The sequence below is a fragment of the Engystomops pustulosus genome, chromosome 9 (assembly GCF_040894005.1).
Source record: "Engystomops pustulosus chromosome 9, aEngPut4.maternal, whole genome shotgun sequence".
NCBI classification, from domain to species: Eukaryota; Metazoa; Chordata; class Amphibia; order Anura; family Leptodactylidae; genus Engystomops; species Engystomops pustulosus.
This window is the reverse complement of record NC_092419.1, coordinates 87652676-87679156: the sequence shown is the minus strand read 5'-3', so window position 1 is coordinate 87679156 and position 26481 is coordinate 87652676. Positions and strand designations below refer to the sequence as shown.

Here is a 26481-nt window from a genome sequence, read left to right as displayed (position 1 = left end):
TGCTTGTGATATCACTCAAGGTCTTTCATGTTGCCAGCAATTATCTGGACTGATATTCACCTGCACCCAGCAGCAACATCTTGAGAGCATGCACCTATGCTAGGTAGGCTGGTTTCCCACTATAAGGTGGTGTTTAATTGAGGATGGATTGTGTTTTATGAATCTTGGATTGAAAAATAAAAAATTTTGAAATTGAAGACTTCTCAGTGCCGGAGATAATCAATCTTCAAGTGCACCTATGCTAGTCCCCCCTCCCAACAAGAGCCATCCACCCTCTACTGCTCTCCAGCTGCAGATATGGATTCCAATGGCAACCTGGCAACCAAGATAAACAAAAGTAGCGAGAGTAGCCAGGGAGACAAGGTAAAAGCCCTGCTAGCAGGAAAACAGCTGCAGAGAGCTAATGAGAGTAAATTGAGAAATTACTTTATTTTAGTGTAGTGCAGAATTAGGCAAAAGTTTTTATACTTTACAGTTGTTCTTTAACAGGGATCTCCTGAAAATCACCGAAAACTCTTTATCTGTACAGAAGAGATAATTATTGAAAGGAAGTACGCGGCGCTACAGTCTTCTGATGCTGAGGACAACTTTAATTAATCAAAGTTCTGAGATAGCTGACATATCTTTACCGAGACATGCAACTACGGGTACTGCGTCTTGATAAAGACATGTTACCTCTCCGGGAACTGACTAATTAGAATGGTTCACAGCATAGAAAAGACCAGAGTGCAGTGTAAATTCTGACGGCCTAAAGGGGAAGAGATGTAAAGAGCCATTAAAAGTAATGGAACGCTCCTTCACCCTAATCTTATCTACTTATTCTAATTATGACCGCAGGGCCTAAGTGCAGATGTTCATGCTCTGGATATACCGGGATTGTCCCCGATCTCAGTATCTACAGACTTTAATTTGTCTGGTATACCTCTGCAATGATCACTTCTAAAATTCGTAAGAATAAAACACATAAAAGGAACCTGATGAGTACAAAATCTTAACGAAAGCAGCACATCTGCAACCTAGTTCTTGGTGACATCCATCATGGAGTATAAAGGGTTATTAAAAGACTTTACTAGCCCATGAAAGCGAAGGGGATTGCAATGTTATATATGGGAATAGCAGCTAGGAATCATAGTATGATGAAACCATAACGCTAAACTTCTGTCCATCAGCATAGAGCACAATTTCGGCTACACAAATATATACAGTAATCCTTGCATTTTTCTCCATAACCTCCCTTTTTTCCTATAGACTGACCTACTGCTACTTTTGCCCTTAAAAGAGCCAAGAAAGGGCAGCCTGTGTATCATAACTCTCATTGCATAGAGGATGGGTGATTTAGTATAAGACTGCTAGACCTCCCAGAAGATCACATTATTGCCACAGAGGTCTATGGAGCACTATGGCTTATTACCTTGGTCAAAAGTGTGGGGTTTTCAGCATTTCAGTTATCTGGCCTTCACCACAGGACTACAGATATCTAACTCTAAAATAAGTCTCCATTTAGAGGCAGTTACACGAGATAGCTTGAGAAAAGCGTGTGCATGGCAGGCAGAGACTATGGGGGTCATTTACTAAGGGCCCGATTCGCGTTTTCCCGACGTGTTACCCGAATATTTCCGATTTGCGCCAATTGTACCTGAATTGCCCCGGGATTTTGGCGCACGCAATCGGATTGTGGCGCTTCGGCGCCGGCATGCACCCGGCAATGCACCCGGCAATGGAGACTTTACCATTAAAAAAAAATTCCCATGAAAGAAAGTTCTCAAATTTTAATCCCCTAGTGATGTTTACACAAAAAAGATTATTTTTAACCCTTACTTTACAATTGTACTCAGTTTTATTGCTGTTTTAGCTCCTATCACTCAGTGAGGGTCAGTGTAAGATCCCAGAGTATGGGCAGGGAATCTCTAAGCAGACACTTCATGATTCATCTGTGCTATGAGATGCTGTGTGCTCACAAAGTGCTTAGATGATCAGGGAACAGGTTTATCTACACTTTCATTTAGCTTCTGAACAGTCTACACAACAATCTGACACATAGAAAAAAAAAAGATTTAACAATTCAGAGATGAAGGATAATAGATGATGAATTCCATCAGATGGATATAACACACAATGACACTCTCAGCTTTCCTAAATCATATATAATGCACAAAGAGTCAGTTCTGCTATATGCCTATCGCCCCCTCCCCTGAATAAAGACCTTATCTGTCTGCAGCTTGTAGAATAAGTCTCTGCACACTGCTGCTTGCCTGCAGGAAGTGCCTGTGTCTGAGTTGGTCCTGCAGGGGGAGAGGCAGGAGGCCGAGAGCACTGCAGTGTGCAGACAAGAGAAGCTATTCATGAGAAGAATTCAACCATAGTCAGAAGATTTACGGCCGCATCCAGGGGCAACCAAATTGTGTACACCAGGACCGATAGAGGTTGGAAATATATTTGTTAAATCCTGTATTTTTGTTAATAGCAGTGAATTAGAGAATATGTAATTTTGTTTTTCTCTTTGTGGGAATACCCCTTTAATGCTGCCTCTGCGGTTATATGGAGTCTTACAGCCGTTGGTGCTTAACTGGGTGATTCTGGGAAATTTCCAAATATGCTTAAATGTTTTCCAGCATGGGATATGGAAAACATTACCCCCTGTCTACTATGTAAGGTAGTCGCCTTAAAGTCACCAGGAATTTAATTTTTAGCTGGTGACAGGAGTGCATCGAGGAGGCTGAGAAACAGACAACTGATATCCCCCCCACCCCCTGGGATTCACCACACACTGGTATGGTGAAATTTTGCCGTATTCATAATGCTGACAAAGGCATATTTAAAATCGGCATAGCAAAGGCTATTGGAACTTGTCACCAGCTAAGAGGAACATTCCTGGTGACAGGTTTGCTTTAAGTGAATTACCTTACAAAGTCAACAAGAGGCAATGTTTTCCATATCCCATGCTGGAAAACATATTAACATATTTGCATAATTTCCCAGAATCCCCCAGTGGAGCATCAATGGCTGTAAGTCTCCACATGACTGCAGAGGCAGTCTCCGTAAGGATTCTTCTTACTTCCCAAGCTGAGATCATGACTTGGGAAACGCATGTGTAATGCAAAGAGTCACCTTTATAACTACCTTCCATGTAAAGAAGTGCCCCTGTTGTCCCCTTACCTTCCCTACACGTTGCTACTAGGCATGTGCCAACTCCATTTTGGGCTAACTTTTTAATCTCTCCTCTACTACCCCTTTTTGCTTTGGTCCACATGTCCCTCCTTTATGCTTCGCCACTTGTTGGATCATTCTCTGTACACATGTTAGAAGTTGAAGTTTCGGAAGCCAATGGATGTAGCTGATACTAAGGTCTCTACTAGAGATGAGCGAACACTAAAATGCTCGGGTACTCGTTATTCGAGACGAACTTTTCCCGATGCTCGAGTGCTCGTCTCGAATAACGAACCCCATTGAAGTCAATGGGAGACTCGAGCATTTTTCAAGGGGACCAAGGCTCTGCACAGGGAAGCTTGGCCAAACACCTGGGAACCTCAGAAAAGGATGGAAACACCACGGAAATGGACAGGAAACAGCAGGGGCAGCATGCATGGATGCCTCTGAGGCTGCTTAATCGCACCATTATGCCAAAATTATGGGCAACAGCATGGCCATGACAGAGTGACAGAATGAAGCTAGATAGCATCTAAAACATCCAATAATTGACCCTGACACTATAGGGGACGGCATGCAGAGGCAGCGGCAGCAGGCTAGAGAGTGTCATGGCGACATACCCTAAATGGACTCAGGCTTCAAACCAATGGGTGGCAGAGAGGAACCAAAGGAGGTGAGCAAGAAGCGCTCAAATAATATCGGTACATGATAAAAGTTTGCCAGTATATTTTGTGGATTACACAGCAGGGTGGCGACAAAGTTAACATGGAAGCCATGAAAACAACCCAAAATTCTGCCTGACACAGCTCGTTTGATAAGGGGACCATGTATGGAGGCAGTGAACTAGTAGTAGATTAAAGGTGCTGCAGTTAAAACTATGTTAGTTGGATCTTGGCATGGAGCTGGCGCTCCGCTGCCAGGCGAGCTTTCGCCAATCCAAGCCCCTGTCTCTAGGCTACTCCCCAAACAGCACTTCTAAGAACCTTTTGTATAAGATCAAGTGTAGTAGCGTTCTTATAAGTTTAGGATATGCCGGGTGAGGGGAATGTAAACAGATGCGCAAGAAGCGCTGAAATAATATCGGTAAATGATAAAAGTTTGCAAGTATATTTTGTGGATTACACAGCAGGGTGGCGACAAAGTTAACAAGTTTGATGTGGAATGCCCTGTAATAGCTCTTGGGCGGTGTGCCTTTTATCGCCTAGGCTCAGCAGTTTGAGCACCGCCTGCTGTCGCTTAGCGACGGCACTGCTGCTGTGCCTAGAGCTACCGACTGATGGCGCCATGCCCACGGATGGTAATTCGGAGGAGGAGGAGGTGGAGGAGGGTTGGGAGGAGGTATAGTAGGCCTTTGAGACCTGGACCGAGGTAGGCCCCGCAATTCTCTGCGTCGGCAGTATATGACCAGCCCCAGGGTCAGACTCGGTCCCAGCCTGCACCAAGTTAAGTGTAGTAGCGTTCTTATAAGTTTGGGATATGGCGGGTGAGGGGAATGTAAACAGATGCGCAAGAAGCGGCTGATGCGCATGGAGCTGGCGCTCCGCTGCCAGGCGAGCTTTCGCCAATCCAAGCCCCTGTCTCTAGGCTACTCCCCAAACAGCACTTCTAAGAACCTTTTGTATAAGATCAAGTGTAGTAGCGTTCTTATAAGTTTAGGATATGCCGGGTGAGGGGAATGTAAACAGATGCGCAAGAAGCGCTGAAATAATATTGGTAAATGATAAAAGTTTGCCAGTATATTTTGTGGATAACACAGCAGGGTGGCGACAAAGTTAACAACTTTGATGTGGAATCCATGAAAACAACCCAAATTTCTGCCTGACACACCTCGTTTGATAAAGGGACGATGTATGGAGGCAGCTATATGGACGACTTTTGGAGGTAGCAATGGAGACGTGTGGAGGCTGCTATGGAGACAATTTAATTTGGATAGTGCCTGTATGTGGCAGTCCCAAAAATTTTTCAAACCAGAGGAGCAGGTAGGTGGCCCTCCAGAAAAATTGAATAGATTGAGTGCCTGTATGTGGCACTCCCAAAAATTGTTTAAAACAGAGGACCGGGTAGGTGGCCCTCCAGAAAAATTAAATGCATAAAGTACTATAGCTAGAGCCAGTGGGCCCTGTCAAAAAATAGCCAGTTTCCTCTGCTTTACTGTACAAAGAGGAGGAGAAGGAGGAAAATGAGGAGGAGGAGGAGTGGATCAATTATTCAGGTTGAGCTTCCTTCACCTGGTGGAGATTGGAAATTATGAGAAATCCAGGCTTTATTCATCTTAATAAGCGTCAGCCTGTCAGCGCTGTCAGTCGACAGGCGTGTACGCTTATCGGTGATGATGCCACCAGCTGCACTGAAAACCCGCTCGGACAAGACGCTAGCGGCAGGGCAGGCAAGAACCTCCAAGGCGTACAGCGCCAGTTCGTGCCACATGTCCAGCTTTGAAACCCAGTAGTTGTAGGGAGCTGTGTGATCATTTAGGACGATGGTATGGTCAGCTACGTACTCCCTCACCATCTTTCTGTAAAGATCAGCCCTACTCTGCCGAGACTGGGGACAGGTGACAGTGTCTTGCTGGGGTGACATAAAGCTGGCAAAAGCCTTGTAAAGCGTACCCTTGCCAGTGCTGGACAAGCTGCCTGCTCGCCTACTCTCCCTCGCTACTTGTCCCGCAGAACTACGCACTCTGCCGCTAGCGCTGTCAGAAGGGAAATACTGTTTCAGCTTGTGCACCAGGGCCTGCTGGTATTCATGCATTCTCACACTCCTTTCCTCTGCAGGGATGAGAGTGGAAAGATTTTGCTTGTACCGTGGGTCCAGGAGAGTGAACACCCAGTAATCGGTGCTGGAATAAATTCTTTGAACGCGAGGGTCACGGGATAGGCAGCCTAGCATGAAATCTGCCATATGCGCCAGAGTACCAACGCGTAAGAATTCACTCCCCTCACTGGCCTGACTGTCCATTTCCTCCTCCTCCAACTCCTCTTCTTCTGCCCATACACGCTGAACAGTGAAGGACTCAACAATGGTCCCCTCTTGTGTCTCGCCAACATTCTCCTCCTCTTCCTCCTCCACCTCCACCTCCTCCGATATGCGCTGAGAAACAGACCTGAGGGTGCTTTGGCTATCAACAAGGGAATCTTCTTCCCCCGTCTCTTGTGACGAGCGCAAAGCTTCCGACTTCATGCTGATCAGAGAGTTTTTCAACAGGCCAAGCAGCGGGATGGTGAGGCTGATGATGGCGGCATCGCCACTGACCATCTGTGTTGACTCCTCAAAGTTACTCAGCACCTGACAGATATCAGACATCCACGTCCACTCCTCATTGTAGACTTGAGGAAGCTGACTGACCTGACTACCAGTTCTGGTGGAAGTTGACATCTGGCAGTCTACAATCGCTCGGCGCTGCTGGTAAACTCTGGATAACATGGTCAGTGTTGAATTCCACCTCGTGGGCACGTCGAACAACAGTCGGTGAGCGGGCAGTTGGAGGCGGCGCTGCGCTGCCCTGAGAGTGGCAGCATCTGTGCTGGAGTTCCTGAAATGCGCACAGATGCGGCGCACCTTCGTGAGCAAATCTGACAGATTGGGGTATGTCTTGAGGAAACGCTGAACTATCAGATTTAACACATGGGCCAGGCATGGCACATGTGTCAGTCTGCCGAGTTGCAGAGCCGCCACCAGGTTACGGCCGTTGTCACACACAACCATGCCTGGCTTCAGGTTCAGCGGTGCCAGCCACAGATCAGTCTGCGCCGTGATGCCCTGTAATAGCTCTTGGGCGGTGTGCCTTTTATCGCCTAGGCTCAGCAGTTTGAGCACCGCCTGCTGTCGCTTAGCGACGGCACTGCTGCTGTGCCTAGAGCTACCGACTGATGGCGCCGTGCCCACGGATGGTAGTTCGGAGGAGGAGGTGGAGGAGGGGTGGGAGGAGGAGGAGGCATAGTAGGCCTGAAACACCTGGACCGAGGTAGGCCCCGCAATCCTCGGCGTCGGCAGTATATGACCAGCCGCAGGGTCAGACTCGCTCCCAGCCTCCACCAAGTTAACCCAATGTGCCGTCAGCGATATATAGTGGCCCTGCCCGGCAGCACTCGTCCACGTGTCCGTGGTCAGGTGGACCTTGTCAGAAACGGCGTTGGTCAGGGCACGGATGATGTTGTCTGACACGTGCTGGTGCAGGGCTGGGACGGCACATCGGGAAAAGTAGTGGCGGCTGGGGACCGAATACCGAGGGGCGGCCGCCGCCATGAGGTTGCGAAAGGCCTCGGTCTCTACTAGCCTATAGGGCAGCATCTCCAGGCTAAGCAATCTGGAGATGTGCACATTAAGGGCTTGGGCGTGCGGGTGGGTTGCACTATATTTGCGTTTCCGCTCCAGCGTCTGGGGTATGGAGAGCTGAACGCTGGTGGATGCTGTGGAGGATCGTGGAGGCGACGATGGGGTTTTTGTGGCAGGGTCCTGGGCAGGGGGCTGACTAGCAGCTGACACAGGGGAAGGAGCAGTGGTGTGCACGGCCGGAGGTGAACGGGCTTGTTGCCACTGAGTGGGGTGTTTAGCATTCATATGCCTGCGCATACTGGTGGTAGTTAAGCTAGTAGTGGTGGAACCCCTGCTGAGCCTGGTTTGGCAAATGTTGCACACCACAGTCCGTCGGTCATCCGGTGTTTCCTTAAAGAACCTCCAGACTTCTGAAGATCTAGCCCTCGCCGCAAGAGCCCTCGCCACGGGAGCTTCACTAGTTGACACATTTGGCGCTGATGCGCCAGCTCTGGCCCTGCCTCTCCGTCTGGCCCCACCACTGCCTCTTCCAACCTGTTCTGGTCGAGGACTCTCCTCCGTCTCAGAAGCACTGTGTTCACCCGGCCTCTCAACCCAGCTTGGGTCTGTCACCTCATCATCCTCCGAGCCCTCAGTCTGCTCCCCCCTCGGACTTCCTGCCCTGACAACAACTTCCCCACTGTCTGACAACCGTGTCTCCTCATCGTCGGACACCTCTTTACACACTTCCACTACGTCAAGAAGGTCATCATCACCCACAGACTGTGACTGGTGGAAAACCTGGGCATCGGAAAATTGCTCAGCAGCAACCGGACAAGTGGTTTGTGACTGTGGGAAGGGTCCAGAAAACAGTTCCTCAGAGTATGCCGGTTCAAATGCCAAATTTTCCTGGGAGGGGGCAGACTGGGGGGGAGGAGGCTGAGGTGCAGGAGCTGGAGGAGTGGCGATTTCGGTGACATGGGTGGACTGCGTGGAAGACTGACTGGTGGTGGACAAATTGCTCGAAGCATTGTCAGCAATCCACGACATCACCTGTTCGCACTGTTCTGGCCTCAACAGTGCTCTACCACGAGTCCCAGTAACTTCAGACATGAACCTAGGGAGTGTAGCTCTGCGGCGTTCCCCTGCTCCCTCATCAGCAGGTGGTGTCTCACCCCGGCCAGGACCACGGCCTCTGACCCCTGCAGTAGTTGGACGCCCACGTCCCCGCCCTCGTCCTCTACCCCTAGCCCTCGGGTTAAACATTTTTAAAATGAGAGTTATAACTTTAATTTTTTTTTAACTTTTTTTTGTGTTTTTTTTTTTGTGTTTTTGAGTTTTTAAAACCAAACAATGCTATCCTATTGCTATGGCTATTTTCTAGCCAAGTATGAAAGCACACTACTATGCCAGATGAGATGACACTGAGTTATTAAACAAAATAAACGTAAAATAAAAAAGGACAACTGGCAGACTGTGCCTAATTGAAATCCAACCCCTACTAAATTTTCCCACTTCGGTCTTTGCAATGGATATGTGCGTCACTAAGCGCAAAACACAGCGGTCGCAAGTCTCACTACAAATTGCTCACAATTGGCTAGTAGATGCACTGCAGCAAGTACAGCCACCAGCAGATCAACCAGAAATCAAATATATAACGCTACTGTAGGCGTAAGCCGTTTGGATTCTCCTATGGCTATTTTCTAGCCAAGTATGAAAGCACACTACTATGCCAGATGAGATGACGCTGAGTTATTAAACAAAATAAACGTAAAATAAAAAAGGACAAATGGCAGACTGTGCCTAATTGAAATCCAACCCCTACTAAATTTTCCCACTTCGGTCTTTGCAATGGATATGTGCGTCACTAAGCGCAAAACACAGCGGTCGCAAGTCTCACTACAAATTGCTCAGAATTGGCTAGTAGATGCACTGCAGCAAGTACAGCCACCAGCAGATCAACCAGAAATCAAATATATAACGCTACTGTAGGCGTAAGCCGTTTGGATTCTCCTATGGCTATTTTCTAGCCAAGTATGAAAGCACACTACTATGCCAGATGAGATGACGCTGAGTTATTAAACAAAATAAACGTAAAATAAAAAAGGAAATGGCAGACTGTGCCTAATTGAAATCCAACCCCTAATAAATTTTCCCACTTCGGTCTTTGCAATGGATATGTGTGTCACTAAGCGCAAAACACAGCGGTCGCAAGTCTCACTACAAATTGCTCACAATTGGCTAGTAGATGCACTGCAGCAAGTACAGCCACCAGCAGATCAACCAGAAATCAAATATATAACGCTACTGTAGGCGTAAGCCGTTTGGATTCTCCTATGGCTATTTTCTAGCCAAGTATGAAAGCACACTACTATGCCAGATGAGATGACGCTGAGTTATTAAACAAAATAAACGTAAAATAAAAAAGGAAAAATGGCAGACTGTGCCTAATTGAAATCCAACCCCTACTAAATTTTCCCACTTTGGTGTTTGAGGTGGATATGTGTGCCACTAAGAGCTAAACACAACGGTAGCAAGTCCCCCTGCTAATTCCTCACAAAATGGTACTAGATGCAGATAAAAAAAAAAAAAAGTAGAACGTTATTGTAGCCCTAAGAAGGGCTGTTGGGTTCTTGGAGAATCACTCCTGCCTAACAGTAAGCTAATAGAACACCCTAACGCTTTCCCTGACCAGCAGCAGCTCTCTCCCTAGCGGCATCCAGACACAGAATGATCCGAGCAGCGCGGGCAGTGGCTAGTCTATCCCAGGGTCACCTGATCTGGCCAGCCAACCACTGCTATCGACGTGTAAGGGTACCACGTCATGCTGGGTGGAGTGCAGAGTCTCCTGGCTTGTGATTGGCTCTGTTTCTGGCCGCCAAAAAGCAAAACGGCGGGAGCTGCCATTTTCTCGAGCGGGCGAAGTATTCGTCCGAGCAACGAGCAGTTTCGAGTACGCTAATGCTCGAACGAGCATCAAGCTCGGACGAGCATGTTCGCTCATCTCTAGTCTCTACCTATCCTCACAGCTACACAATTTATATAATTTAGACTCCATTAAATATAATAGTGCACAGTAAATCAGGTCTTCCATGTCATAGAGATAATCATAGGTTTTGGAATTGGAGGCATTTATGATCAGAAATTTTTTCCCTGAAAGGAAAAAAAACAACAAATCTTGATGAAGAGAGATCAATCCTTTTTCATAAAGACTTGCTGGATTATTATAGGATGAATCCGACTAAATGTAACATAATATAAGTAATTAACGTATTCAAGGGAGCTATCAGCACTCAATTACGAGGACACTCCAAGTCAAGTAATGTGCGGCACTGCCGAAAACATTACAATACAAAACTTTATTGAACATTTAGACTCATAAAGGGAAGTGTAGAGGGATAAAATTACCCACTCACATTCTTAAAAGCAAAACATCAAAGAAGCTCCGCCGGTCTATGATCATATATTACAGTGGATAACGGGTAATTAAATTTCGAGTGGTCGTACAAAGGATGAGATTAGTATATAAATATCAATATTCTTGCCAGACCATTGATATAGTGGATGTAAAATGCGAAAAATATGAGAAAATCAGTAAACACGGTTTATCTTTGCTATTAAATCGATGACATTGAAGCCGGCAAACAGCAAATAAGTTAAAAAGAGCCGCCTATTAGTATTCATATTTATTAGGCACAATAGGAGTGAAGGATATAAAAGTAGACAGGGGAAATAAGAAGAAAGCAGTGTTTAATTCCTTAAGTGCCCTCCGACTGATATCAGACAGAAGACAACCCGCATCCTGAAAAGAGAGGAACATTTCATGGGCGGTTGGAGTCGTGCCGCAGCATTGACACACAGAATAATGCAGCAATCATTTTATTTGTTCTATATATTTGCATTAGGAGCTCGAAGGTCTTGGATTGTCAATACTGGATGACCCCGGTCGGAATCTTAAATGAGAACTCTAAAGTATAATGCAAATGATTTGGTTTTTTTGGATGACTGAGTCTCACAGCTGTGTAATACAACTTGGATTTATGGCTTTTATCTCGAGCTGTATCCATGCTGATAAACTGGCACTTCCATATGCATGGCTGGCCAAGTGGCAACTAAGAGGATATTTTTATGTCTTTACCCATAGATTAGGGAGATTATAGTGACGTGCAGCTGCTGTTTTAAAACCCATACATATGGCTCACTTGATACATACTTTTTGTAAGTCGGAGCTGCTTGGGTGCTGGTTACCGTTACTCCAATACAGCAGAGTGTAAGGTCGTCTGAAATCTACCTGATATATAATTACAGGCTCATACTGTGATATCATTCCCCTATAGAGTATGCTACCGCATTGCTTGCTTAGACAGCCTAGATTACTGAAAACGTAGAGTTCTGTGCGCCACAAATCGGGGACAAGAATAGGACCCTATCATTTACAGAGTAGCCGCCAGTCTCGGTCACGGCACAGTGAGATACAATGTGGAAAAGTAGGTGAATCCAGCAACCAGGCAAAAAATATATTAAATCATAAGTATAAAACTTAGTTTTTATTTCATCCTTTTAAAAAATAGGTTAAAAAGGTACCATGGTAATGACAGAAACTGACGCGTTTCGAACTAAATGCTGTTCTTAATCATAGTCAACACATCACCATACTATGTAAAAAGTTATATAGAAAAAGGAAAGGAAGTGGGCAGAAAAGGAAGTCGACAACACGTCACAAATTAAATGCAGCTGAGTGGCAACAGGAAAACATCAGAAAAAAAAAAGAGTAAAGAAAAGCATGGTTTAAACATGATTAGTAAATGTACATTACATCATTCCTGGAATTTAGACCTAGTGGTATTCTAGTTTTCATGGTTAATATCCAGTAGGCTTCCCTATTTCGGAGAGCTTTAATCCAATCCCCACCTCTTTTAGGGCGATTAACCCGTTCTATGGGTACTACTGATAGATGTGAAGTGTCTCCATTGTGTAAATCCCTGCAGTGTCTGGAAACTGCTGAAATGTTATGTATATTGCTTCCTACATGCATGGTGGATGGATCATAGCGAGCCCCTGATATATGTTCTGCTATTCTCTGTTTCAAAGCCCATTTAGTGCTACCTATGTATTGCAGTGAACATTCATTACAAATAATAGAATACACTACATATGTAGAGTTGCAATTTATAAACGAGTTTATTTTGTAATTAGTGTTGTTTTGTATAGATGGTGCAAATTTGACCAAGTACTTGGAAAATGAAATGATACCAAGAGGTTTAAGGATACTAAAAATGCCGACCAACATATATAATGATGATTTTACCATCGAGTGGCAAAGAATATTGTCAGACTGCTCCTTAAAATTAATTGCATTACAGGCGGTCCCCTACTTAAGAACACTCGACTTACATACGACCCCTAGTTACAAACGGACCTCTGGATATTGGTAATTTATTGTACTTTATTCCTAGGCTACAATCATCAGGTTTAATAGTTATCAAATGTGTCTGTAATGAAGCTTTAGTGTTAATATTGATTCTTATACAACCCAACATTTTTAAAATCCAATTGTCACAGAGACCAAAAAAGTTCTGGCTGGGATTACAATGATAAAATATACAGTTCTGACTTACATACAAACTCAACTTAAGAACAATCCTACAGACCCTATCTTGTATGTAACCCGGGGACTGCCTGTATTGGTAAAACAAGAAGAAATAAAACTCAGCGATCTAAACAGCAAAATTCAAATACTACAACAGGAGGCAGCACAGTATGAGTCCTCACCTGATATAAATGATCTACAGACCAAATTAAACAACACCTTACAGAAATTAAAAGACTCCATCACTCTAACAAAGAAAAGCAAATTTGACAGAGATTTAAAAGACTATGATCTAAATAAAGTCTACACGTGGAAGTCAAATACGGTAGATATCCGAAATCCATCTTGAAAAATACAGTTTGCAAAAGCTATAAATCTTTGAATAGCTCAACTGAATATGACACCTCAGATGCCTATACTGATGTCTCAGACTCTGAAAATGCTACATCTCAACAGCATCACAAAAATGTGTCTCCTTCCAGCGCATGCAAACCAGGAAAGGTTCAAAAAATCCATAAAACGCAACCGGTGTCGCTGATCTGGCAGAAAACACAAATGTAAATGGAACCAAAAAAACGAAGAAGAACAAATAGACACAATATCTAATCTTGATAAAAATAAAAATCTTTCTGTGATCAATCAGTCAGCATGCATTTTGTCCAGTGTACAAATGAATATACTCTCTAAAGGGTTAAATTTTATACCTTCCACCAGCTCTGAATATGCACTGAATCGGCTCAGTTTGTCCGAGCACCGGCTCTCAACACGTGGCTACAAGAAATGGGTGAGCTGAAAAAAACTTTTTCTCTTTTTGTCGAGATACAATGTGGTCTCTGCGCTGTGACCATCCTTAATAGAAGTCAGTGGCATCCGTGAGCTAGCTAACGTTTTTGCGGCTGGCTCACGGTTGACATTTACAGTTATGTGCATGAGGTCATACAATAATTGCTTAGTTATGAGCTACAATCTTTCCTAGGAAAAGTTACATTCATGACACATTGCAACAGAGTAACAGTAAGTTACTAGTATTAATATTAGATTAAAATATTCAAAGAAACCTTTTTTTCCAGCATATTGCTCATTTTGATAACAGCCATCTTTTTTTAAGGAAAACAATTCTATGTTATTACATAACGATCACACACATCACTTGTTACATTAAAGTACAACTGTAAAGTATAAAAAAAAATTCCTAACTCTGCACCAAGCAAAAATAAGCAAGTTTACTCTAATTGGCTATCTGCAGGTGTTTTTGCAGGCTAATCTCCTTTTGCCATGCTTCCTGGTAACCATGGGGAACTGTATAGAACAGCTAGAGATGACAGAAGGCTTGTTGCTGGGAGGGGCTGTAGGAGAGGGGTTAAAGAAAATAGGAACTTGAGTTATGTCACAAGCATGTGACTCATCACATGCTTCATGTTGTCCAATTACAAACATGTGGTTCTGATTCATGTGAAAGGCCTCTGGAAAGGACATTTAGTGCAGTCAAAAGCTTGTGACTCATCACATGCTTCAGATCGGCCAATTACAAACATGCGGTCCTGATTTATATGTATGCCCTCTATGCTCTGACCTCAGTGTCCTAAGCTGATGTCACAACCAGGACATCAACCTTACTTAATTAATAGCTGAATATAATTTTAAAAGAAATGCTAATATACCAGGCCATTTCTCAGGCTAGAAAAAGGCCAGCAGCACGATACAGGTATCGTTGGAATTGTTGTCAAAGGCTCTTGCCAGTAACTTTAAAGTTCCGTTTTAACAGAAGTTTTGCTATATTTTGGTCATATGCTGGAAAAATCTTTTTTTGTTTAAAAATAAGTTACAACTAGGGATGAGTGGAACCAAAAAGGTTCAGGTTCAGTGGGTTCAGCCAAATCTGGAAACATGTTTTGGTCTGGGCAACCGAACCCCAACCGATCACTAACATCCGCAGTTGGTGTGGCACTGACGGTAGGTGTTAAACCTTTAAGTGCAGCAAACAATGCTTAAAACCTTCAATCGGTGTTAGTGGTGGAGGTGAACTCCAACACTGAACTATAACCCGTGACTGGAATCTGCTTTAGGGGACCCGAAACCCACAACCTTTAGCATGGATCCGCCAATGATTGGCATCGGTGGTACAGACTAAAGGAACAAAAGAGAGCGGAAACATTTTTTAGTTTAATGACCAGTTTTGTATATTAGATCACGTTGCTGTGGAGCTCTTTGTTAAAAAAATAAAAACTGTGAAAAGCCTTAACTAAAAAACAGCAACAAATAGGCATCTGCTTATAGACACAAGACATGTAATGCTATGTTTTTCCCAAATGTGATCATTTGGATCCATAAAAGAAGTAAAAGTTTTGAAGGCAATGACCAATCAGATTGCAACTTTTATGTTTTTAAAGGCAGGTGCAGAATAAAAAAAGCTTATTTGACTGGTTGATATGAGCATCACTGACACCCCTTGACTGTGCAAAGAAAATGAGTAAAACTGCACCACTATCAATGGAACCGATTGATTCTTTTGGATGACATCTTCAAATCAGCCGTATCTTCTGTTATTAACTTTTCTCTTTAGCTCCTAGAGGGGGACCCAAGCGGGGAACCTCCTTTTATAGATTGTATATGCTCACACTACGTGTCATCAATCCCTAGGTACATAGATAAAGACTGACAAGTCAATAAGGTTTAATTTTTGCTCACTCAAGGCCTATATATCCAGCTTGGTGACTGTAAGCTATCATTGTATGCAGGCTTTCTGCAAGGCGTCTTGAAAGGGAGTTCAGAAATAATCATTTGCTATCCATCCATTACAATAGTTTCTAAGGTGACATGAGCAATTTATGGCAATAAACAGTTGGAGAGTGACTATAAAGTGTACCTTCTACAAGTCGAAACAAGCATTACATGTATACTGTATGTCTGTTATTAGCTTATCATTAGGGGAAAGTCTACCAGCAGGATCATGTATACATGCTGATGTGTTCCCATCTGGTCTTCTATTTCATTTTTATGGCCTTATTTGGTTAAAAAATGAACATTTAAAATTGTACAAATGAACATGAGGGGCTCGGAGAAGGGAGTGCTCACTAGTGTTCCTCTGAGCTCTTCCATCTTAGAAGGCTTACTGTCCTCTTCCACACCCCAGCTAGGGCGCCTGTGAATTCCCATGATCTGCTTCTTGGTGCGGCTGCAGACTTCAAAGTTCACAGGAATTGCATATAGCTGGGTAACGCCATTGCCTCTCTGGCTGGGGCGGGGAGGGACATATCTGCTGTGCACAGCCGTCCTAAAGAGCCGCCATAAGTGCTGTCTACAGTTATAAAGAAGAGCCCAAACCAATAAGATGCTGGATGTAGGATACATAAATATACCGTATTTTTCGGACTATAAGACGCTTCTTACTATAAGACGCACCCCAGATTTAGGCTTCCAAAAAAAGGAAAAATATATTTTACACCAATTAAAATATTTCTGTCGGTTGCACTAAAGCACAGCGCACACAGACATACATTTACACACACAGCTCACCTATACGCACACTCACACAGCTCACCTATACGCACACTCACACAGCTCACCTATACGCACACTCACACAGCTCACCCATACGCACACTCACACAGCTCACCTATACGCACACTCACACAGCTCACCTATACGCACACTCACACAGTTCACCTATACGCACACTCACACAGCTCACCCATACGCACACTCACACAGCTCACCTATACGCACACTCACACAGCTCACCTATACGCACACTCACTCAGCTCACCTATACGCACACTCACTCAGCTCACCTATACGCACACTCACTCAGCTCACCTATACGCACACTCACTCAGCTCACCTATACGCACACACACACAGCTCATCTATACACACACTGCTCACCTATACACACACTGCTCACCTATACACACACACAGCTCACCTATACACACACACACACACACACACAGCTCACCTATACACACACACACACAGCTCACCTATACACACACACGGCTCACCTATAAACACACAAACAGCTCACCTATACACACACACACACACACACAGCTCACCTATACACACACACGGCTCACCTATAAACACACACAGCTCACCTATACACACACACAGCTCACCTATACACACACACAGCTCACCTATACACACACACAACTCACCTATACACACACACAGCTCACCTACACACACACAGCTCACCTACACACACACAGCTCACCTACACACACACAGCTCACCTACACACACTCACTCAGCTCACCTATACACACACACACACACAGCTCACCTATACACACACACACACAGCTCACCTATACACACACACACACAGCTCACCTATACACACACACACAGCTCACCTATACACACACACACACACAGCTCACCTATACACACACACACACACAGCTCACCTACACACACACAGCTCACCTATACACACACACACAGCTCACCTACACACACACACACAGCTCACCTATACACACACACAGCTCACCTATACACACACACAGTTCACCTATACACACTCACTCAGCTCACCTATACACACTCACTCAGCTCACCTATACACACACACAGCTCACCTATACACACACACATACTTCCCCCATTCCTCTTCTTCTCACCCTGTCCCAGCGCAGCATGAGAGTATGAGACCTGCAGTGATGTAAGAAGCATGTGATCAGTCACATGATTCTGACATCACCGCAGGTCCCGTACAGTAGGACTTCGGGGAGAGGTAAGAGCAGTGCGGAGGCTCTTCTCTGGGAGATCGGGTGCAGTTCTGGGTAGCACCCGATCTCCCTTACAGAGGTCTGACCTCCGGACTATAAGACGCAGGCACTTTTTAGCAAGATTTTTTCTTGCTAAAAAGTGCGTCTTATAGTCCAGAAAATACGGTAGTTATAAACTGGCCAAGCATAGAATCTCCTCTTCACTTTATTGATCCTCCAGGAGTCTCTTGTTTGCTTTTTCTCTCCACCCTGATTGTGGAAAGGACTATTTAAGGCTGACAAACCATTTCAGTATTCTGATAAAAATCGAAATTGTGAACAATGAAATCAATATTCAAATGAACTCAATAAAGCAACAAGCCCAACTGGTGCCTTTATAAGATTAGTACTGTTTGTATGTGCTTTTCCCGAGCAGAGTAACACCCCTAAAACAGTTTTCAGGGACCTTTATTGTAAACTGCTATATGTAATAAATATAACTTTGTTTTCAAGACTGAGAAAAGGGTGCAGGTCCTTAATTCACAGACGACCTCTGTCCCTGCCTACTTGCTAGGCTCTGGACTAAAACATGCAGCAACTGGCTGACATTCCCTACACTGAATAGGAATGGATGACAAACGGACAGATAAATAAACAGCCACAAGCAAAGCCAGATTACCAGAGTCAAAGCCAAGATGGCAGCAAGGTACAGAAACAGATAACAAACGAGTAGAGAGATAACAGAGCAAGAGTAAAAGTACAAAACAGTGTGTACAAGAGTGCCTCTAAATGAAGTTCCTGGATGATGCCACAGGGTCTAATTGGTACAGCCATCAATCACTCAGCCCATACCTGACACACACATACTCCAAGCTTTCCACAGAAAACATACCCAGCTCCTACAAGAGAACTACGCTCTGCAAGGCAAGCTGCCAATTACAGCAGCACCAGTTGTGGTTCAATGGCCAAGCATTTTTCAGCAAGAATAGGGAAGGAAAATCTACCATCAAAATCCATCATGATAAATCAGGGACACTTACTCGTAGATCCAGGCACCGTGACTGTGGGAATTGCCATACATTTGTAATGCATGTCCTCCTTCTTTATAAAGTCAACTGTTAAAAATTATGCTAATGAAGAGCTCTGTGGGTGGGCGTTACAAGAGCCCCTTGATGCTGCAGCTTCATAGGCTGCTACACTGTCTCTCTCCCCCTGCTCCTTCAGTGCTTTCTTCCTCCTTCTGTCAGCTGTAACCTCATGGCAATAGAGGGAGTTTCAGCACAGAGCGGGAAGGGGGAGGTTTTCTTGCACAATATAAGCAACAGCATGAAGGAGCTCTGGTAATCAGAGGGTAGTGTCTGGCTCGGCCGGCCCCTCCCATCTTTTCCTCCTCATGTCCTTTAGCCTCCTAACATTAGCAAACTGTACCCCATGTATGTATGTGATCACATGAAATCACAGCTGCTGCCATGGACTTCTAATCCTCCCCATCCTCAATGGAGACATGGGGGCACATTTACTTACCCGGTCCGGAGGAGATCCCGAAAGTGCATTGTCCAATGACAATGCACTGTGCCGCGATTCACTTACATCATGCTCCCGACTTGCTGAATGTTTCGCTTCCCCACTCAGGTCTGCCGGAGTTCACCATGCATGTAAGTGCTTGGCTTGCAACCCAATTTTTAAATTAAATGCCACGTTTTGTCCAAATCCGTCAGATCGTCTGACGGCCTGCCCCCCGATGCGTGTCGCATGAAAGTCGGCGCGATTGCACCAAAATCCGTTCATGTGCAACAATACCCTTTTAAATGTGGCGCAAATCCAAAATCGTCGGAATATCCAACGTTTGTGTGGTCCACGGACCCTTAATAAATGAGCCCCAATGTGTGATTTCATGTGATCAGATATATACATGGGGTAGACGTTGAAAATGTAAAAGGAGCTTTGATGATGACTTTAAGTGCCCAATGATGTAACAGAGCTCTCTTTCAATGTTCCACACAGCAGAATATCAAAGCCCTGAAAACTATCAATCAGGAACCAGGGCAATGCGGGTACATTATGCAGGACTCAATCAAGTGAGTTTTGTAACATTGCAACCATGGAAATGAACCATTTAGGGATAGACTTTTTAATCATAGTTTTTAATGAACTCTTTATTTTGGATAGGCTAATTTGCATGAAAGGTTCTCTTTGAGTATTACAGTGCTTAAAGTAAAAAGCCATAAACAAAAGGGTCTGTTCGATTTAAAAAACATTGATTGTAAGACTGATCTGACCCTAAGGCACGTTGCACAAAAGCAAGTGTGTACTAACATACTCTGGAGAATTTACCGGCAAGAACACAGAGCAGCTGAACTGAACTGACATTCTGAAGCTCAATCTAATTAGAATTTTATCCAAGTTACATTATTGATTCTTGAACCTATAGATATTACGCTACATCAAAAAATAATAACTCTAAAAATGTTTCCGAGGCATATGGAAAATCCCAAGATGAAAGTATCCAGAAAAACAGACATTGCAGATACAATAAAATATCCGCAATGCTGGGGGGTCGTATGAAATCTGTGTGATATCATATATGATATTTCTGCATTCTTTCCAGTTATTATATAAGCTATAATATTAACCAAATGAAACTGTAGCTGAAAAGCAAGAAGAGTAAAGGTCCTATATATCCATGAAGATGTATAAAAACGCGTGTGAAGGAAAAGCTGAAGTGTTCCCCATAGAAATGGGGTTGCCGCTTTCTTTTTACAACCTGCATTTATAGTGCGTCTCTGGTTGGGAGTCACTTTAAATATCAGCAGCAGCAATTCCCTAATATGTTATTATGGGAATAACTCTTTTCCACTAGTAAGAACAATTGCAATACCTATAAAAAAATATTTAACCCCCTGGATTTTTTCTTCTTTTATCGCATAACATTGACTCGCTGTGGATTTAATTAAGCATATTTTACAACGATGGACAGACTTTAATGGCAAAATGGAAACAGACCTCTAAGATTAATTAAAGGGGTGTTCTAACTGTCAGATTTATCGCTTATCCATGGGATAGGTGATAACTGTAGTCTAAATAACGGCATGTAATATCCATCTACTACTTCGAAGGACGGCAGGAAATTGTTGTGTATTAAAAGGGATATGGGTTCATGGGACAGGGATGTATTGTTAACAATTTACAGGCCATAGGTCTCATCTACGATATACAGGTGGCCCCCAACTTAAGAACACCCAACTTACTGACGACAGACAATTGGACGTCTGGATGTTGTTCATTTCCTGTTCTTTAGCCCTAGGCTACAATGATCAGCTGTAACAGTTATCATGTGCTGTCTGCATTTAAGCTTTGTTTTTAATACTGGTTCTTAGGACAATCTAACATTTTTAACCACTTACCGACATGTGACGTAGTATTACGTCACATGCCGGGGGCGGGAACATGGAGAGGGCTCGCGGGCTGAGCCCTCTCCATAGCCAGTAAGTCTTTGCTGCATACTGTAGCAAAGGCTTACCGGTAACACCCGCGATCGGTGCCAGCACGATCGCGGGTGTTCCCCCCCTGATCATGGGCGCCGCCGTCTTTCTGAGGATCGTCGCTCCTTGTGACGTCATCGGGGAGCGGCGATACATCGTCATGGTAGCCTCGGGTCTTCCTATATGTAGTTTTATAAACTACAATTATAAAATATACCAGTTCTGACTTAAGAACAAACCTACAGAACTTATCTTGTATGTAACCCGGGGGCCGCCTGTACAGTTGAAAAAATAAATAGCATGCCGGATTTTAGTTACAATAACATGTTAAAATAACTAATTTGGTAATGAGTTAAAATGGCATCCAAGGCCCTATGTGGCCAAATGATGCTCAATACTTTAACACCTTCCTACATTCGGATGTCCCTGAACGTCCTAGTACGGTTGTGTGTGCCTTAGTCCTAGTGTGTCCTACTGTCATAGTACGGTTGTGTGTGTATGAGGCTCATGCGCAATGAAGCCAGGGGACATCTCCGGCTTCATAGTACTGCACAGGCAGTCTCACCGGATCCTTCTCTTAGTACATGGTGGGATATTTAGGACACAAAATTCCGTCAGCAAAGCCGCTGATGGCTTTTAAAGGAAATCTACCAATAGATTGCCATTAAGTAACATATGTATAACTGTATAAATACTGTTGGGTCATGTATTATTGTTTTTTTTTGCAATTGTAATATTGTTTTTACGGAAAACAAAAAATTATTTAAATTTTAAAAAAAGAAAGAAAAAAAGAATGGTGTAAATTTCAGTGATATATAATTTAATATTATGTGATAGCATACTTTCCTAGATGCATCGGACACCTGCTCAGGCTCATGGAAATCCTGAATTATTTGAATCCAGGTATTTTTTCATATCTATATTTCTGTATCTTACCTTTTTGATATTGAAGCCACAGTTGCTGTTGAACTTTCTTGCTGGGGAATCGGATGGTACAGGTAAGCTCTGAACCATAGAGAGCCTCTGAAATATAATGAGAGCCATACATCTGTAGTATACTTTGTAATTCTTCCCGACTACTGTGGGGACTTATCATCTTCAACACGTTGGCAAATCCTGTAAGAGAAGCCCTATTATATGTAGCACAATGCATGGCTTCATAATGAGTCTTTTCAAATCAGTCAAACCACATACGAATAATGTAACAAATATTTGACAAAAATGACAAAAAAAAAATAATGTGGTACACCACAGCTAAAGCTGGACTGAGGGGACAATGTATGAATAGGGAGTCAAAGATCATCAAATAGAGAAGCAGTGTACTTAAAGGAAATCTACCAACAAAGTCAAGCCTAATAAACCAGGGACACTTACTCATAGATGCAGACACTGTGACTGTGGTAATCTTTTATATTTGTTATCCATGGCCTCCGTCCTTCTAAAATCAACATTTAAAATTATGCTGATGAGTCTGAAGCCTGTGAACACCCCTAGGAGCCCTTCAATCTCAATTATAAAAGGTGATCTGAGAAGGAAGGAGGCCATGGATAATAAATATAAGAAGTTTACCACAGTCACGGTGCCTAAAAAGTCTACAAAAGTCTATTAAAGGAGTCCTACCATCTCAGATCTTCCTATTAAGGTAGATCCCATGGCAGGTTCAACTAATGAATGACATGGGAGCCCTTTTTAAGGCTTATCCTTGAGTGGCCTGTAACTTTATAAATCTTTTATCACCTAATATGCAAATATCTGAAAGAGGGTACTGGGACATGGAGTAGTCGGAGCAGCTACTCCACACCCGAGTAGCCTCTCTGGATCCTCCTACTACGAGATCTGATCTCCTGGTAGCTGCACGCATTCGTCCGTGCTGTGCATAGAGACTCTATGGAGGGCCGGCGGCTGCGCATACTCGTAGGCATGGAGTAACCGCACCGTGTAGCTTCAGCTCGGGCTACTCCACGCCCTAGTAGCCTCTTTCAGATATTTGTATATTGGGTGAAAAAACGATTTATAAAGTTACAGGCCACTCAAGGATTAGCCCTAAAAAGGGCCCCCATGTCATTCATTAGTTGAACCTGCCATCGGATCTACCATAATAGGTAGATCCGAGATGGTAGGTTTCCTTTAAAAGGATAAACTAATCAGATTGAAAATACATTTTCTTGCACATTACAAAAAAAAAATATATATATACATTATAAAGTCACTTGAAAAAAAAATAATTGGGTATGTGGTGTAAAACAAGAATGGGATAAAAATAGACAATAAAAGTTTCCTATATCTTTGTGTGAGTAATGTACTTAATAAATATTTCTTCATAGTGTCTGATACACCCGTGTAAATGAGAATACAAAAATAATCTTGGTTTCAAAAGGGCAAAACCAAAAAAAAAGAAAATATTGCAATCAGGGGTTAATTTTTTAAAAATAACGTTCTACATTCTTTTTTTTTTTTCCAAGGTTCTATTCAGTAAAACTTTGAGAAAAATAATCATCTAAAGAGCTGCTGACCTGTGGACAATGAAATTGAGTTGAGCTTCACTTTATAAAGGTTGCTGCGGACTCTCCATTGCTGCACAACAGGATATCCCATTGCTTCATTATATCTCACTTCACCTAATAATGGTAAGCAGAGGGAGTGTCAGAACATTCTAATCATACAGCACTTTTTCCCATTTTTTTATTATTTCTGGACAATGAATACATGACGAACAATGTTTTCAGCACCATTACTTCTAATTTATTGTGTGGAACTGTTGGAAGAAATTCAGGTGGACACCTGTCCACCTCACATCAGAGCGTGTACCGTACTATGGGCAGTGCTCTACACAAAAGGGTCACTCAGTTTAACCATCTAGTCGTGCAATGTTATTTTTGCCCTAAAGAAAAAATACAACTTCATAATAATAGGGTCACCTTGTGCTATTAATGTATCCTTTATACTCAAATATAAGCCAAATTTTTCAGCTCAATTTTTGTGCAGAAAATTCTCCACTCGGCTAACTGTTCTATCTCCATGTTTCACGGACCCGCCGTGAACATGGAGATAGAAGAGGAGCTGCCTGGGCCTTTGGAATGGTGAGTACGGAGTTTATTTTTTTTACGGGCTGACTATATACTACAGGAGGCTGGTGACTATATACTACAGGAGGCTGGTAACTATATACTACAGGAGGCTGGTAACTATATACTACAGGGGGCTGGCAGGCTACATACTACAGGGGGCTGGCAGGCTACATTCTATAGAGGGCCGGCAGGCTACATTCTACAGAGGGCTGGCAGGCTATGTACTGGGGGTGTGACCAATGCATTACCCCCCCCCCCCCTCGGTTTATACTCGAGTCAATGGGGTTTTCCAGTTTTTTGTGTTAAAATAAGGGGTCTCTGCTTATACTTGGGTAGGCTTATACTCGAGTATATACGGTTCCTTTATATAGGGTCACGCGGCTACAATTTTGTAACCCACCTATTTATTGACAAACTGCAAATTAAAAGGCTTGTTCGAGCTTACCAAAATCTCGATAACTGGCTTGGGGGGACTGTTGAAACAAAAGAAAAGCGTACCTCCTCAGTTGCTCCCTTTGTCCTGCGCTGGTGCACTTTAGTGTCGCGCTGCTGTGTGTTTACAGACCAACTGTCCAGAGATTCGGCGCAGGACAATGGAAGTGACAATGGAGGTGAGCATACGGTTTTTTTTTGTTTTTACAACTCCACAGCCCTGTTATCTAGATAAGCCCAGAAAACCCCTTTAAGCAGTAACTTTTTTCTAACTGATCCATCATGGCTTATCATTTTTATGGCATCTTTAGAAAACCAATACGATTGAAAGACGGAGGACACACTCTGATTTTCATTTTAGCATCCTTCCATGGTTCACTAGAACAGGAAGGTCTTTTATCCTTATCTGGTGGGGGGTCACCAGAGCCCCTCTGGACTCCTAGCTTGTACACGCCCCCTAAGTACTTGTGACCATCTCCCTTCTCCTTCTGTGCTCCTTCTGTGCTCTACCCCCCGATCTTATGGCAGCACAGAGCCCATACTCACTGTTGCCATAAGACTTCAGAGAAAGGATGGAGGCAGTCACAAGTGCTTTAGGGGCTCTCCGGTCCATTCCCAGAGCCTGCATTACAGGAACACTGCTAATATACATAAGGTATGTCCATATTATCGCTGCTGGGAGCTAAGGAATGGCTCATGAGGTTACAATCTGGTTGTAGATTTTCTTTAAAGAGTTTTTTTTAGATTTTTGTTTTGTAGTCTGAAACACTCACTGCTCACTTTCATTGGATAAAAACCTGACCATAATCCAGTCCACGGTCACATGATGGACACATGGGTGCAGGGCAGGGTAGTTGTACCGCGCCTCACGCCTGTTTGAGATCACATGACGAACCTGCAGTGATTTTGATTGGATGGAATTCATACAAATTTGATCCACAAGCAGCAGCACAAAAAGGCTTTGCCATGATCACATCAGCAGTGTACATCCATTATGGAAAGTATACAGTGCACCTTACAAGTGCTCCCCAAACCATAGAAGTTGTCAGCTTTTGGTTCTGACCTGTAAGCAGCAGTATGTCCGGTCTGGGCTCAGATAGAACACCTCTACACTGTTCTTCCACTGGAAGAGGGATAACAAGGAGTCCATCTGCGAGCTGTGGGAAATCCTTGATGAAGTTATTCTCCCTATAAAAGCAATAAGACATTATATTAACATTTGTGCTAAGAGAAAGATGTTCAGAATTAATATACACAAGCCCAGTATATAAGGAGTCTTCGAAGTATCACTTTTTCAGTCTGCATCCACTTCTTATAGTCACCCAAGGCCATAACATGTCCCCACCATCTTCAGAATCTAGAAACAAAGGCAGGGGCCCATAGCAGACTTCTGAATGTTGTCCCCCCCAACCCCTCACTGCTGCCTGCGACTTTTCACATGTGACCTGCCTGGCGCGCAATAAACACTGCGCAGCAGCCTGCCCCAATGTATCAAGAGATGGAAACCTCTTGATGTATCACGCTGCAAAAATGGAGCCGCGGGGCAATCATACGCTGGTGCACGATAAATATCCCCCAATACATATTATATATATTACCTATGGTCTCTAGCATTACAAGCGCATGTGCTCCCAGCATTATACCGGATGCCACAGATATTCTGTATACATTAGGAACTCTTTCATGTAATTACATAGATTTATACTAAATTTATTGCCTTTTTTATTATTACACACTTCCTGAAGAAGTCAAACATCCAGTAAGACCCCAGTAATACCCATGGGATA

The 26481-nt window shown here is 43.6% G+C and overlaps 1 protein-coding gene across 1 annotated transcript in view; it reads right to left on the bottom strand.

Annotated features, from left to right (window-relative positions):
* The window catches only part of ASTN2 (astrotactin 2), a 377384-nt gene that overhangs the window by 86542 nt on the left and 264361 nt on the right, over nucleotides 1–26481 (bottom strand). Inside the window, exons 13-15 of the mRNA XM_072124956.1 lie at nucleotides 25758–25882; nucleotides 23708–23812; nucleotides 22131–22310 (exon numbers count right to left, since the gene is read on the bottom strand). Of these exons, the coding sequence (XP_071981057.1) occupies nucleotides 22131–22310; nucleotides 23708–23812; nucleotides 25758–25882 (410 nt within the window). The remainder of the gene's footprint in view (nucleotides 1–22130; nucleotides 22311–23707; nucleotides 23813–25757; nucleotides 25883–26481) is intronic.